Source organism: Echiichthys vipera (assembly GCF_963691815.1).
Source record: "Echiichthys vipera genome assembly, chromosome: 17".
NCBI lineage: Eukaryota > Metazoa > Chordata > Actinopteri > Perciformes > Trachinidae > Echiichthys > Echiichthys vipera.
In genome coordinates, this window is record NC_139842.1 from 5,982,208 (window position 1) to 5,998,835 (window position 16,628).

Below are 16,628 nucleotides of genomic sequence, written 5' to 3' on the forward strand. Positions count from 1 at the left end.
AATGGAACGAGCATGACTGTAAGCACATGAAGTGAAATTATAACAGCCACCATTCTGCTCAACAATGACCCCAGACTTAGATTTAAACCTTCATGTTTCAGGTTTAATCGTCAATTCAAACCTACCCCCGTCGCCTCAAAAAAACAGGAGCTTTTTTGGAGGGGCTGCAGTGTCAGATTTTCTAAATAAAAGCCCCCAGATGGTAACAGGACCCACAGAATCCAAAGCAATCTCATGGCTCTTTGTCATAAAGGTCGTCAGGGTCAGTCTGAAGGTGTACCTGCTGTTTTTTATTGTCACCTTTACGTACTGTGGACATCAGGGTGCAATGTTATAGTTGATGGGACAATCTTAAGATGAGTTTGATACAGTTATGGATCAATAACAAGCAGACGATGTTTGTGAATTGTGGTTAAAATTATTACATTTATTTATTACAAATATGAGTATTGAACTACAGGTCCTCTCCACTCTTCAGTGGACCTCTCTGCAGGAAGGAGGTAAAGAACAAGATGGCTCCGGTCTCAACAGGCTCCCCCTCCCTGAATATTATCAGTAGAGCATCTGATGGAGCTGTGCTTCCACTCTGTCACCCCTAACATCAGCCAATGCTACAGATCCCTTCAGAGTTAGTAACGAATGACCTTCTGGAGTCAAAAAGAAGACTGACGACTTTGCAGCCATCTTTTATTTCATTGGGAATCAATATTTCAAAAGTAATTAAAAAGGGTTTGGGATGAGTGTCCATTATGGCTTCAGAGTGTTGGTTAGGGGTGAAGGAAGAGGAGAAACACAGCATGGCGGCGCCGCCTTGTTCTTGAAGCTGTCCGGTATCAGATCCCCTGTGTTCTGTGGTGGTTCACGGCTCCGGTTTGTGTGAGGATGGGGGGTTTGTTCCAGGGAGGGCCTGCTCTAGGGCTGCAGACTCTGGCTGTGGAGGCGAACTGGCTGGTGTTGCTGGCTCTTTCTGCACCAGCTCAGGCTCGTCCTGGCCGGCCTGGGGAGGGTGTACCAGGACCCGGTCGATGAGACCGAAGTCTTGCGCCTCCATGGGGCTCATGTAGCGATCCCTCTCCATCACACCCTCTGGAAGATAAGACAAGAAAGATAAGATAATCTGTAACTGTCTGCTAGACGTTTTTCTGTTATTTTATTAGAATGTTGTATGTAAAAGGATAACTTTATTTTGAAATTCGGACCGTTTTGTGTAAACTGTAAATAATGCTAATTCAGGAGTTGACCAGTTTGGTCATGTTTTTGAATTATGGGATGAGAGACCCATCATGGCTACAGAGAAGGAACTTTAATTATTCTGCACGGTTCAAGAGAAGCACATGGTGATTTTAAGTTTATTGTAGATTCATTTGTTTCGATGTTTGTGTGAGATATTCCGTGTGCACTTGTACTGTATGTTTTGAAGATTTAAGATTGCCTTACTCACGTATATAGGCCTGTCTGATAATTGACAATTAAGAGACTTTAAAACAGCAGGACGTATGTTGAAATGTTATTTTTGTGTCTTTGTTTTATTTTATAGTTTTCACGGTGTCTGCTAAGGAGCATAGAGAAATAAAACTTAAAAAGACTCTGTATGAATCGTGGCATTTCTATCATTAGACAGACGGCTATATAATCCTTCATTAGTCCCACAGAGGAGAATTTTACATCACACAGCCAACGAGGATAGTGCAAATAACAAAGCATCAATAACAGATGCAACAAAACAAAATACAATGGCAGACTATGTACAAAGTTTTAAAAAAATGTAACAGTTTAAAACTGCCAAAAAACAAAAGGTAAAGTGACAGGAGAATCCAAGGTGGAGAGAAATGAGCATCTGTTTACCGGGTAACATTAAATCACATACGATATGTTTTTGCAGAATTATATTTAAAACAAGTTGAACAATGTGGCATTGTAATCTTGATGACTGTTTTACTCCTAAATGAGCTCAGCACTCTGAGGTGTTGTTAGACATCTGCTGAATAAATGACATGACGTGTAGAACGAACACTCAATCGTCCACTGAACAGCTGGATTTAAGTTCATGTTTTACAGAACAAAACTAAGAAAATTAGAGTAAATGGCAGCAAGTTGTGGTATTGTGTGGGAATTTAATAGTATTCAGACATATTTGCTTACAGGGAAACTTTTTGGATAGGTGCAGTACGCTTGCCGGCCACGGACCGTTTGGGAGAGATGGGCTTTTGTAAAGTACGTTTGCACATGTACGAGCAGGAGCAGGAGCACGAGGCCTACGGCGGTTCTGACGTCATTTTATGTGCGCCTGTTCGGACATAGAAATAAAAAGGACGGACCATGCGCTGACATTTAAAACAATGGCGACGAAAGGTTCGCGTTGGTGTGATGCGGAGGTGGAGTGTTTACTGCAGATTTGGTCGGATGAAAATATTCAAAAACATTTGGATAAGACGCACAAAAACTGTGAGGTCTATGGAAAGATTTGTAAACAAAGCGACGCATGGCGATGGCGTCATCAATGCGTGTGACGTGTTACGGCATGATGACGTATAGGCAGCAAGAAGCATTCGCCGAGGCCCAGGTAGTGTGAGTACAAACGGGCCTGGGCAGTGGGGGGAGAAGGAGGGGGGGGACAAGTACGGGGCTAGGTACGGATGGACAGTGTGAGTGCGCACTTAATGGTGTCCTTTGTCAAACAGGCTTTTTCTGTCTCCCCTCCTTTATATTCTTTAAACACCAGAACAGACACATTTTAAAGTTTGCATATGATTCTGTTATACTAACCCTCCTGGAAGGAGAGGAATAGGTCATGGGCCAATCGTTGACGACTTTGTGCCATGGTGCCAGTTCAGACTCCCAGCAGAGGGAGACTATCTGTGACTGGAGGTGAACCTTTCTGCGTGACCTCTTTAAAAGCTTCACCTTTCTCTGACAAACATCGTCCATCAGATTGAAGGTAAAGATCTAGAACCTACCGATGTTTTCCAGCAGCTGCCCCGTGTGTTTGGCGTAGATGATATTGATCTGTTTCTTCAGCTTCAGAATCTCCTCGGCCTGGATGGCAATGTCAGTGGCCTGACCCTGGTGGACGCATAGTGAAGTGACAATCAGCCCCATGCTTGATTTCAGTATTAAAGGACCTGGGGAGAGCAGCTTACCCTGGCACCTCCTGAAGGCTGGTGAACCATGATGCGGGCGTTGGGCAGCGAATGCCTCATTCCTGACGTTCCTGCTGCCAGCAGCAAGCTGCCCATACTGGCTGCCTGGCCGACACACCAGGTGGAAATGGGATTAAGGATGTACTGCATGGTGTCGTAGATGGCCAGGCCTGCTGTCACCACTCCGCCTGGGGACAGAAAGGAAAGAAATGGCCTTAAATTAAAAATGGAAAATGGAAAATAGAAAAGTTTAAAAGCTTAAGTGTAATGGAAAAGGAAAACAAAAACACATAAGACAACTAATGTTTAGATTTAAAAGTTATATTTTTGTTTTTGTCTTCTATAAAAACCATTGATGTCAATACGTAACACAAGTTTTTTTTTCACTGATTTTTCTATGATTTGTGACGTGCACGTTTGTGTCATGTTCCGGATGTTTCTGATGGTCTCACCAGGACTGTTGATGTACATGTGGATGGGTTTGTTGTTGCTCTCTGACTGTAGGAAGAGCAGCTGGGCGATGACCAGACTGGCTACAGAGTCATCGATCTGAGAACGAATAGGGACATAAATCACTCAGAAAAACACGTCAAAAACAAAGTTCACTGTCGATCACATCCAGAGACACTTACAGGACCCATTACACAGATGATCCTCTCTCTCAGGAGGCGAGAGTAGATGTCATACGCTCGTTCTCCTCTGCCCTGGAAACACAAATAAGAAAAAACGCAGAACGCTTTAACATTGTCAAAAAATGTTCAGTCTATTGATGGGACGAGTATGACTTTAAGTTTTAGATGGGTTTGTGTATATAAAAAGCTTTAAACATGTTTGGTTTAGCGTTTAAGTTATATATCATTATTATCTGATGCTCTGACATCTGAGGCCTTCCTACTGCAAACAGTTCCCACATTTTTGAGATGAAACATTATGAGAATTTCATATCACAATTACAGTAAACAAAATGATCAGTTATCATTATTGCAGTATTGCTAATGTGCTGGCAAAGTACTGATGCACACTAAGTTTTATATTGAAAACCACAAATGAAATGAACAGCATGTTTTGTTTGCATAAGCATTAAAATAATAGTTTTCTTTCTGCATGTTCTACAGACAGAGTGACCATCTTCGATCAAGTTTCCCACAGCACCAACTTCAGAGTTAGACTCTCTTAGAAGGCTGTCACTTCCTACTGCCATGTTTTCATTGATGCAAAAACAAACCCACGCTGTTGCGCCTGCTTCTGGGAGACTGTTGACTGTTTGTTTAGGCTGGACAGTATTTACCGTGGGTTTACTCAAAGTGCTTAAGTAATCAAACATGGGTACAATGATAATCCAAATTTTAAAGCTCCTTTATTCATCATTCAACTGTAACTGTCTCATCTCTTCTGGATTTTCCTCACGAAGGCAAATACATTTAAAAAAAAAGAAAGATAATTCTTTTGGCTTTGTGTGCCTTTATTGGGACAGGACAGCTGCAGGTTGAAAGGAAATGAGGGAGAGGAAGAGAGATAGAGATAGAGAGAGAGAGACATGCAGCAAGGGGAGGTAGGTCGGGATCAAACCAGCCTCTGTCTACGGGGCGCCTGCTCTAACCACTGATCCACAGGGCACCCCGAGGTGATGATTGACTACCAAACTGCATACAGATTAGTTACCAGCTGATTATTATAATTATTGTTGGGAAATTAACTGAAACTATTCTGCAAATCCATCTACACACTTTATATACTTTGTAAACATTCTTTAAATACGATATGTCCCTTACATAGATAATTGTATACTAATATAGTATACTGTGATATTTCAAATGGAAATGATACAATACAAAGGCATGCTGTTTGACATTGACCAAACATAATAGTTATTTAGTCTTTATGAAGCTCCTGGGACAATAGTGTTTATCAAAAATAAAGCAGTTTTTAATCTGCATACTGACAGTTTGAGTGTTTTTTTTTCCCCTCTCTGGTCTCTTCTCATGCTAAACGCACAGCCCTTCCTCCGTTTGTTCCAAGCAAACAACAACATGTAAACTCGTCTTTTCCTGACATGTTTCTACCTCTGATAGACCAGCACGATGCAAAAGCCTGAGCGTGTTTGTTTGAGTTGTGAGTGGGCTCTTCTTGTTGTACATTTATGGAACATAGCTCTACTGAGTGAGGATCTTTGTGTCTGTGAGGAGTGACGCGTAGTGCAGCATTAACAGCCTCGGACTCGGCTCACTCACTGTCTGCTCCACCACTATGGGTATTAGAGGACTCCTCCATACAGGGCTGTGGTGGACGGACCTGCTGTGTTTCAGCGTCAAGCCTCCGATCTGCAACACTCTCTGGAAGACACACATGCAGAAACACACAATGATTATAATGACACAATGATGACTGAACAACAACGTTTTATTTATCTATTATGGCATTTTTCCGGTGCAAGACAGAGAACGTAATAGTAAAAATATACTGTATAAGCATATGTATAACAATATACAAATGTAAAATAATACAAATACCTTAAATATAACATAAAAAGAGTGCATTCTTGTTTTTCAATATTTTCAGAGACTTCATAGATTTCCTATTTTAAATGTAATAAATGTAACATTCTCCTTTACTTGGATACACTACTTTAATATTAATTTAAGTTAATAATAAACACATTTTTGTACTGTTTAACATAATTGTGTACATCTGGATAAATTGGGTTTGATGCAAAACCGTGCATAAGTTAACAACTATCCTCTTATTTATTGACAGTGACTGAAACAAATACATTATTTGTGAGATAATAAGGGATGAGAAGTTGTAAAATAATATAAGCATTGCACACCAGAGCCTATATACATATTACTACAGGATACTTTTATAATGTTATAACTGACTTCTCAAGTCAAGTCAACTTTATCAATTTCTGCACTATGTGCCAGGCATACAGAGTATTCGAAAATACGTTTCTCTCCGACCCACAGTGCAATCAGCACAAAAGTAATATATATGATACATTAATTCTAAATAGAGCAAAAAATGATGCACACCATATGCAATATACTGGAAACTAGGGATCGACCAATATGGATTTTTTTAGGGACGATACCGATTTTTTAAATCAGCTTTAGCCGATGACCGATACTGACTGCCGATTTTCTTGAGCTGATATTTGGAGGTGATTCTACTTTTGCTCCCTCAATTTACATCATAAAAATTACACAATGATGATAACAAATGCTACTAGTCTCAATTTAAAAAAAGGAACATTTATTGAACTTAAAAAGCGTGTACAGCATTACAGAGCTGCCTGTGGACGCCTGTCTGTAAATAACTATATGCGATGGCAGCAGCCCGCATCGGCCGATACTGATAAACCTAAAAAAACGCAAATATCGACGATGTATCGGCCGGCCGATGTATCAGTTTATCACTACAGGAAACTAAATACATTGAAAAAGTACAATATAAAAGGATAAAGGGCAAGAAAATCGAATAAATGTATATAAATGTTAAAATGCACATTGTGTTTTTTCTTAATTCGTTTTCACGTATTTACTTTATAGCATCCATATGGAGGTTGCAATCCTAATCTTGTCGTGCTTATACAATGACAATAAAGATATTCTGACATTATTCTACTCTGAGATCATCTTTCATCTTTATTTGATCGATGTTGAAATGACAAACAAACCATTTTGTATTAAAAAACAGTACTCTCAGCCTGTCAGGATCATACTGTATATCAGGGTTTATATAACGTCACAGTCTATGCCAGTCTATGGTCAGGTTACAGTGGCTCTATGTAAACTACATTAACATTACACAAGCAGAAAAGGGAGAGACGCGGACTGACTTTGTTGTGTTTTGTATTTGGGTTAAAATCCCTCCTCTCTGTGAGTTTGTACCCATGATATGTGTCCTTAACCCTCCTGTTATCCTAAGGGTCAATTTGACCCCATTTAATGTTTAACATCTCTAAATAATGACATCTCTTTTTGTTTTTTGCTTTATATTTATGACTTTTCCTCATTTTATAGGGACGACTCATAAAAAAACTAAAATTGTCATGATTATATATTTTTTTTATTGTTCTTATCGTACATGTACTTGTCGCATCGGTGTTCCTTTGGGTCAGTTTGATCATCTGGATGATTTAATCATTATTATTTTTGTCTATTTTACAATTCAAATATTATATGAGGTCAAATTCATGCTGCTGTCCTTGATAACGGACGTTACTTTCATTCCAGATGTTACAAATAACACAAAATAGCACTTAAAATAACAGACTCACTTTAAAACACACAGACACACAAAGATCCCTCGATGCAATTTAACATCAGTAATATTTTTCATTTTGTTAAACAAAATACATAAAGTACCCGACTTAACTTGAGTCACACATTGATTATGATCATTTTTGAGATGTTTAAATTGCTGCGGTCAAATTGACCCCGAGGATAAATGGTGTTAGTCAAATTTAAGGGGCAACAGGAGGGTTAATGTGCCAGTGTGGAGCTGAGGGGCTGACAGGTTTAGAGGTGATGCCTGAAGCAACGTTACACAAGCTCACAGTTAGTTAACATTCAACACGACCCGCTGTACAACAACAGTAACAACAACGGTAACAACAACGGTGACAACAACAGTAAGTTAACCCCCACTTTGGTGTTAGTGTCCGGTCTTTATAACCCCGCTGACTGCAGGCTGTACTCACCCGTAACAGCATGTTTTCAGTAGTTTCGGATTTTCTCCCTCTGTGACTCGCAGACACACCGGAAACACTTCACACTTGACCTTTGAACCTCTTTCTTCTTCTTCTTCGCTTAATCAAAAACGTGTTTCATTAGCGCCCCTACTGGACGGGTTGACTCCCCCCGCTGATTACTACATTTGACCTTTTACACAGAAATAAGATGGAAGTTAGTTTGGAGGTTATGGACCTTGCTCAAGGGCACCTCGGTGGTAGTAATGAGGGAAGGGCAAGTGCTGCTTCTTCACTTCCCCACCCAGATTTAGCCTGCCGGTCCTGGGGATTGAACTGGCGATCCTCCGATCACAAGCTCGCCTCTTTAACCCTCTAGCCCAGGGATGTCAAACTCCAATTTACAGTGGGCCAAATTTAAAAACTGGGACAAGGTTTCGGGCCAAAGTCAATATTTACTAACAAAAAAAAAAAGACTGTAAATGTGCATGTGTTCCTTCTCTCCAGATGTGTAACGTTGAACCTTTCCAGCTTAGGTCCTTGTTCTCATCGTGGTGTTTCTTCTGTTTGATTCTTTGTTTACAGCCACGGTGGCACTGCAGACGAGACAAACAGCTCTTTACCTTCAGAAACACATCATCTGCCTCCCACCGCTGCTGAAAGCCCCTGTTCTCCATCTTTCTTTGGGTCATTTTTGGGGAGGGGTGGATTAAGTGTGTCTGCAGAGACTGGTAGCATGGATGCTCATGTTTGTTAACAGAAAAGTAGACGTGTATGTGCTTTATACTCGCAGGCCAGCTCTCACAGAACCTTCATATGACCTAGGGGGCCAAATATTATTACACCGCGGGCCAGATTTGGCCCACGGGCCTGAGTTTGACACCCCTGCTCTAGCCTCTAACCTGGCCCCACGTGTGTGTTTAATATCTATTTACCATATTTCCTGACTGACCTCTTGTATTTTTTTTTATGTTTTTTACTGATTTTTGTCATTTAAATGTACTCATTATTACAAACTATTCAGTTTTTTCTGTTATTGATATCACTTGTTTTCTATTGTATATAACTTGTATTATCTTGAATATGATGTATGCCTTTTTGATTGTGCAAGAATAACTTAAACAAATGAACATTAACAACAACTACATTCTACACAGAGTTGGCTCATTCAGTACATTACAATCTGAGCTCCTTCCAGCCTACATTACTTGAATATTTTGATTTTCTGCTACTTTACACTTCTACTCACCACATCTCAGAGGTAAACATTGTACTTTTTACTGCACCGCACTGCACTATTTGTATCCAACACAGGTTTACAAAATAAAGGGAAATGTAGAGAGATTTAAAAACTATATAAAATAATATAAGTAAGAAGAACCTGGATAGGGGGAGAAGTTCAGCATCCGTGAGGAACTCCGAGTAGAGCCGCTGCTCCTTTGCGTTGAAAGGAGCCAGTTGAGGTGGTTCAGGATCATCTGGTAAGGATGAACCCTGGGCGCCTCCCTAGGGAGGTGTTCCAGGCACGTCCAGCTGGGAGGAGGCCTCGGGGAAGACCCAGGACCAGGTGGAGAGATTAGATCTCCACACTGGCCTGGGAACGCCTCAGGATCCCCCAGTTAGAGCTGGTTAATGTGGCCCGGGAAAGGGAAGTTTGGGGTCCCCTGCTAAAGCTGCTGCCCCCGCGACCCGACCCCAGATAAGCGGATGAAGATGAGATGAGATGAGATGAGATGAGATGAGAAGAACCTGGAGCCTATTGTTATTTGATAACTTCTATAGATACTTTAACATTAATGCAGATTATTAATACAAACTGTACTCAACAAATAAGTGATTATGTATTATTATAGATACAGATAATGTTTTAATCATCCCTTGGGGAAATTCACAAGCTGCCCACCCAGAAGTATGTGTACCAAAACACAAGCCCCACCTTCATCCTTCATGCAACGTTAAACTGAACACGTACTGTACATCAATAATCAATCATTTCCGGTCAAGACAAGTCTGACGTTCCTGCCTGTTATAGGGAAGGTTTTCGTTGCCACCATACTCTACGGGGGAATTGTTGGGTCTATGTAAAACATAGAGTGTGGTCTTTACCTACTCTGTAAAGTGTCCTGAGATAACTTCTGTTATGAATTGGCACTATAAATAAAATTGAATTGAATTGAATTGAATAATACAGTAAAATCATGTATATTAGTCTTAAATGGACCATTCTGTATAATAAGTTACTTTTGATGTCTTTTTTATGCTAATACTTTTGTACCCTTACTTAAGTAAACATTGCATGCAGGATTTTTTACTTGTAACCAAGTATTTATACACCGTGATATTAGTACTTTTACTTCCACCACTGACTCTATTTAATCACGCTACCCTAGATATAAATACACAGCTTGTTACAGGGTGCTGTGCTGCTATAATCAACCTTAAATATTGTGTTACACAAGTCAAACATGGTGTGAGCCTCTTTCTTTATTTTCCTCTTTTATTGACGTTTTATATCCTTGCATTGCTATAAATGATTTAACTTATAAATGATTTAACAGTTTTATTTATTAATGTTTCCAATTATATTGTTTTAACCTTGGAGTTTTTTTTATGATTTTATAAGTTCCCTTTACTATTTACATCATAACAACAACAACAACAACAACAACAACAACAACAATAATAATAATAATAAAAATATGTTAAGTTAAGAATAAATAAATGTAAATTACATTAATAAAAAACAGCACAGACAAAACACAGTTAAAAAGATTAGAAAGTATTCTTTTGTATAAGTCGGACAGAAATGTATAATTATAATATCCTCAACTCCTACTACTGCATTTAAACACACCTGCGTGTGGACACGATTAAAAAATATATTTTTTGACTTTAAACACCAACATCCATTCATGACGCTGAATGTGTTGTTGTATTTTGTTTTGAACTGAGCGTGTTTCGTATCATGAGCTCAACTGAATATTTGTCTCAGGACTTCAAGGACAAACAGACGGTTGTGTATGTGTGTGTGTGTGTGTGTGTGTGTGTGTGTGTGTGTGTGTGTGTGTGTGTGTGTGTGTGTGTGTGTGTGTGTGTGTGTTTTCTGCCTAAAAGTTCTTGTGCAAATTCATGCCTGTATGCTCAAGGTCCCCTCTAACCTGTTATATTGACTCTTTTATTCTGACATTGACTGCTGACTCCTCACTCTAAACTAGTTGGCCCTAGCAGCTTTAGTTCACCTGGTAACGTGTGTGCCTCTTAAGCTGAGTCTTTACTGCACAGGTCTGAGTCCGTCACGTTGACCAAAACACAAATATCATAAAACTAATGGGGCAAACCTGAGTACTGGTGAACTCTCTTGTGCTGTGCCAGGGGTGTACGTTTGTGTGGTCAGAGTGTTTGGGTGCGGTCCTGCTCGGGGCTCTACCTGGAAGCACAATTGAGTCAGATCACACTCTACTGACTGCACTTTTGTAGTTGAGATTTATTAAGATTGTATGGCAAAATCAATTCAATGTGGTTACAAATTTCTGCAGACTTAAGCAAGCGCCTCAAGAGCTCAATGTATACCTCTTTCACACTAATGACCACGATCAGACCAGGGTTTTCTGACCCATGGTAAAAACTCCTTTTGTCAGTTCAAACCAAGCCAGTCAACATGGGTCGATCCCTGGTTGTGACAATTCAGATACGACCTGGGTTGCAAAGCAGAGTCTGTCCACTCCTGAACCCCTTCAAACAAAAGCAAACCCTGGTTCAACCCTGATTGAGCACTCAGTGTGTAGGAAGTATTCTTTTTTTTTTACAACAACAGTTAAAAATTAGCCCATAAGTCGCAACCAACTCATGTATCTGACCTTACAGATTATAATTTGACATAGAAAACATACAACGAATTTATAAAGTATGACGCACAGTTATTTACTACCCAACAGAATATGAAATAAATCAATTAGCTCCATCTCATCCAACTATAACTCATACATCAGTAATTCATCACTATTTAATCCAATGATATAATATCTAACATACATTTTTCTTTTCTGTATTATGGCCTACTTTTACTGTGTGTGACATAGTGTGTGTGTGTGTGTGTGTGTGTGTGTGTGTGTGTGTGTGAGTGTGTGTGTGTGTGCGTATGTGTGTGTGTGTGTGTGTGTGTGTGCGTGTGTGTGTGTGTGTGTGTGTGTGTGTGTGTGTGTGTGTGTGTGTGTGTGTGTGTGTGTGTGTGTGTGTGTGTGTGTGTGTGTGTGTGTGTGTGTGTGTGTGTGCGTGTGTGTGTGTGTGTGTGTGATGGGTGGGGCGAGTGAAGTGAGTGAATAGTCTTCTTATTCTGAAGGTTGTGACCGGAAGCTGTGTCTAAGTGGTGAAACATGACTGTAATAAGTGAGTGTGTTATTTGGACTCAGTCATCATGTCGAACAGCAGCGCCTCCAGCAGTAGTTTGGTCCTCGCTCAGAAGGCAGTGAAGCAGCTCCGTCTGGAGGCCAGTGTCCGGAGGATAAAGGTACGAACCTATACACACACAACTCGACTTTTCATGGAACTACACATCAAACCTCTCCTGTGCGACTGACATGAGCTTTAAAGTGCTGCAGCTTATTCAATCCCTGTCAGTAACACACAAACTCATTATAAACAGTTTGCTTACACAATGCTTTCTCTTATACAATACTTTGTGTTATCTAATAAAAAGTGTGCTCACATTCATTTTCACACACTTGGATTTTTTAGTTATTAAAATCATTGAGTTATTAATGTAATGTTAGTGGACTTATAGACTGTGGTAATAACATTTTAGCATGATGGAAAAACAACTGTAGAGTTTAGAAACACTAAGTTCCTGTTAAAAGTTGTATGTTGTGCAAAATGTGCCCTATTTAATTACTGACCACCTCATATGTAAGGAACACACTTTAGCATTTAGGTTCATGTATATATAAGTCATGTAAAGGCCGGGTGTAACTTCCTGCTGTACAGTGTAGAAACAGGGATATCTTTGTTGATTGTGCTGCAGTGTGACTGCTGTGATTGTACTTATTTTAGAACAGGAGTCAGACTGCTTTCTGTGTGTGTGTGTGTGTGTGTGTGTGTGTGTGTGTGTGTGTGTGTGCGTGTGCGTGTGCGTGTGTGTGTGTGTGTGTGTGTGTGTGTGTGTGTGCGTGTGTGTGTGTGTGTGTGTGTGTGTGTGTGTGTGTGTGTGTGTGTGTGTGTGTGTGTGTGTGTGTGTGTGTGTGTGTGTGTGTGTGTGTGTGTGTGTGTGTGTGTGTGTGTGTGAGCTGTCGGGGAGCTCCCAGAATAAATAACTCACAGAAGAAGTTCATCAACCACTGAGCTGAACTGTGATGTTTTCCAGATGGTAGAAACATAAAATGAAAGTTGAATTCATTAGGAGGAGGAGATATTTAAAGCAATCATTTGCAGCATTTCCACATTATGTCCGTGTGTCATATAACATGCGGTACTCTCTTTGATAATATTGACTCAACCTTACATTGTAGATGTTACTGAGATGAATAAATCAGTTCACTGAATGAACTTCATCTTCTCTGCTTGTGCTATTTATTTTACCATTTACTTTAACATCACATTAAAACAAATTAAAAACAACTGACTAAAAAGTTGAAAATGGAGAATGAGCAGGACACCGCCATCTAGTGTCTCAAGATCGTAGTCGCAACAACAAAAAATAATTCCACAAGTCGGGTTGCCATGTTGGTCAGGAGAACAGAGTCTGTTTAAGTCTGTTTGAACCCGTCCCCTCCGGAAAATCGCACCATAAAAACAAGTAGAGGAGTTTGACTGACAGTTAGCGTTAGCCGTTACGTTAGCCATTACCGTTAGCCGTTACAGCTAAGTAAACATGAAAGTTAGCTTACCGATCAGGTAGAAGGACAGAAAGTTCGTGCTATGGAGATGATACAGTACACTGTCTTTCACTTCGTCTCAATGGTGTGAACTGGCAGGTTTCAGAACGTTGCAGACGGTCTGAAACGGGCTTTAGAGTGCCACTTCTGTCCCCAACATTTCTGCCAACTAATTGGCTTAAATACTTAGTTACTAGGAGGACATATTGAGATTTGAGGCCACTGTGACCAAATCAGGCAGTGTGCTTTTTAAAATGATTTCATTGTACTGTTCCATTATTGCCATTATTGCATTAGAAGCCACTAAAATAAGTTTAGACTTCAATACAGAATTTATACTCACTTATGTATGGATAGATATTGATAGTATATCCATTCTTCTTATTGGTTGATAGGGGTTGATAGGGAGGGTCTCCGTCTATTCAGAGTTAACAGCCATGAGAAGTTATCGACAATAATTAACAACATGTTTGAGAAAGCTCAGGTCTCCTCTGTGTCATGGACAGTGGGCCTCATTTCGAAATACAAATGCAGGTGAAGACACAAACAGCAGCCTTCTGTAACAAACGCTGTGATATGTGGAACACAGGTTTCTCAGGCTGCTGCGGAGCTGAAGACCTTCTGTCTGCAGAATGCCCACAAAGACCCCCTCCTCACTGGGGTGCCCTCCAGTGATAACCCATTCAGGCCGCCCAAGTCATGTGTCCTCCTCTGACATGTGAGTGGAGCTGTTATTTTTGGATTCTTACATTTTGCTTTTTATTTTCTGCCTCTCTAATACTTTTGATATTGTTGCAGTTGCAGCTGCTGGACCAAGCGCTCCCAAGTTTTCCGTGCCAAGGGCCCCTAAAAAGCATTACTGATGGCCAGGGAGCACTTTTACAGGATGTATTTATAACATCCATTACAACTCTAATGTAAAAGTAATAAAACTCAACGTATTTCCTTACTTTTATTAATGTAACAATATTGGCATTTATATTTAAAGTCTTTAATCATGGCAAAAAGAAAAATCAGAAATACAGTTTATGTTATACACTAATATATAATTACATTCTATAATAATGAGAATAATAATAACTTAATGAATAGTAAATAAATAGATAAATAAAGTGGGGCTCCCACTCTGAAAATCACTGAGCTGAACAATGACCCTGCTGTCTTTCAGAGCACAAGACCCATCCCTTCAAGCTGAATGTGTTTGTCTTGTTTTTAGGGCTTTGAAGGAGCTCAACACACCGGAGACAGACTCCTGATCATTGCCATGTGCCCCGCTGCATCTGAAGATAAAGAATGCCATATTGTAGATTCTTATCTGATTTATTCCCATTTACGAATGTCACCCAAAGCACATATTTTGTTTTCTTTTATGAATGTTTTTCATTTATACCACCAGAGTAGAGTACTGGACTTTCCTTCATAACAGAAAGAACAGGGAGCACTCTATTGATTCTGGAGCCTCTAAATGTCTGTAATGAATAATGTTGTGCCTGCATGAAAACATGATTTATGAAGCAAAATAAACCTTTTGTATGGAAAAGAGGAAGTATGGACACGTTATGAGATGCTGCACACACTCAAGTTCATACAGTTCCATAATCTCATGTTATTCACTTATTCACGAAAGTGACCAGCTCCCCTTGATAAGTATCATGGGCATAGTCTTCATGTTTTTGGAACAGAGCATAAATAAATCTGAATTACGGTTGACATGCTACTGTGTTGTCTAACAATAAGCTGAAAAGTGAACAGCTATAAAAGCTATACAATATTCCTGTTATATTACATTGTTCTTAATGCAATAAACAGAATCCAGCAAATGTTTTACAATTAATATAATGTGTCATGTTATCATGTTGTCCCTGATACAGTATGTCACAATTACACATAGCTTTGCTTGCATCCAGATCACATTGCTACTATATGTACAGTATCTATATCTTTTAACACATTAAATTATTACCACAAGTTCCACAACCATTTTCTCCTGTTTTGGTTACCTCTTGATGTGCTCTTGGTGTTTTTCTTTTTTCAATATTGGGAAGTGATTAACAGAGCACCACTGAAGCACCACAGGGTTGTGTACTCCGTCCGTCTCATCTAAAATTGGAACATGGTTGCCTATAGAGACGAGGTGCACAGACTGTGGTGTGCCCACATCAACCTCTCTCTTAACACTAAAAAACCAAAGGAAATCATCACTGATTTCAGGCAACATAGAGGGGTAAGGAGGTGGAGAGGGTGCCTAGTTTTAAATATCTGGAAGTCAACATGATGATCTTAAATGGTCTGTGAACTCTGCTGTAGTTGTAAAAAAAGGCGCAGCAGAGATTTCCTTAGAGCAATGAGGAAGGCCCATCTGTCTGCAAAACTGCTGGAGTCTCTCGACTGCTGTGCCGTAGAAAGCCTACTGACATACTGCATATCTGTCTGGTTTGGGAACTGTTCAGCAGCTGATGGAGCAGCTCTCCAGAAGGTAAAAAACTGCCCTTGACCCCTCTGGAGGAGATGCAGCAGCAGGACCTGTAACATTGCGAAAGATATTACACACCCTGGTCACCACTTGTCTACTCTGCTAAATGTGCAAATTGTACTGACATTGTCAAGGGTTACTTAATTTTGGAATATGTCTAATGAAACTTTTCATATTCTAATAGCTAAATATGTTTTATCAAAGTAAGTTACTCCTCTAAGTTTGCCAGTTTTATGAATGGTGACTTAACTAATATTTTTTTTTAATCATGATTCATGGATAATCAAGTTTTTTCCTTTTTGTTCACAATCAAAATGGAATATGACAATTTTGAGTAGGTGATCCTTTTGTCCTCCGTGTAGAATATGGACAGTACACCTATAGAATACACACAGCACTGCAGTTTGTCAGTACCTTTGTATTTGATCAACTGTAAATATGAAACATATTTTGAGATG

General features: G+C 39.8%; 1 protein-coding gene across 1 annotated transcript; it reads right to left on the reverse strand.

The window, feature by feature from the left end:
• Window positions 1-420: 420 nt before the first annotated feature.
• clpp (caseinolytic mitochondrial matrix peptidase proteolytic subunit) lies at window positions 421-7,922 on the reverse strand. The gene is made up of 7 exons (XM_083931375.1): window positions 7,843-7,922; window positions 5,372-5,473; window positions 3,773-3,844; window positions 3,593-3,689; window positions 3,141-3,328; window positions 2,958-3,063; window positions 421-1,086 (listed from the first exon to the last, which is right to left on the reverse strand). Exons 1-7 carry the CDS (start codon window positions 7,852-7,854, stop codon window positions 860-862), a joined length of 804 nt encoding a protein of 267 aa, XP_083787501.1. The 5' UTR covers window positions 7,855-7,922; the 3' UTR covers window positions 421-859.
• Window positions 7,923-16,628: the final 8,706 nt, after the last annotated feature.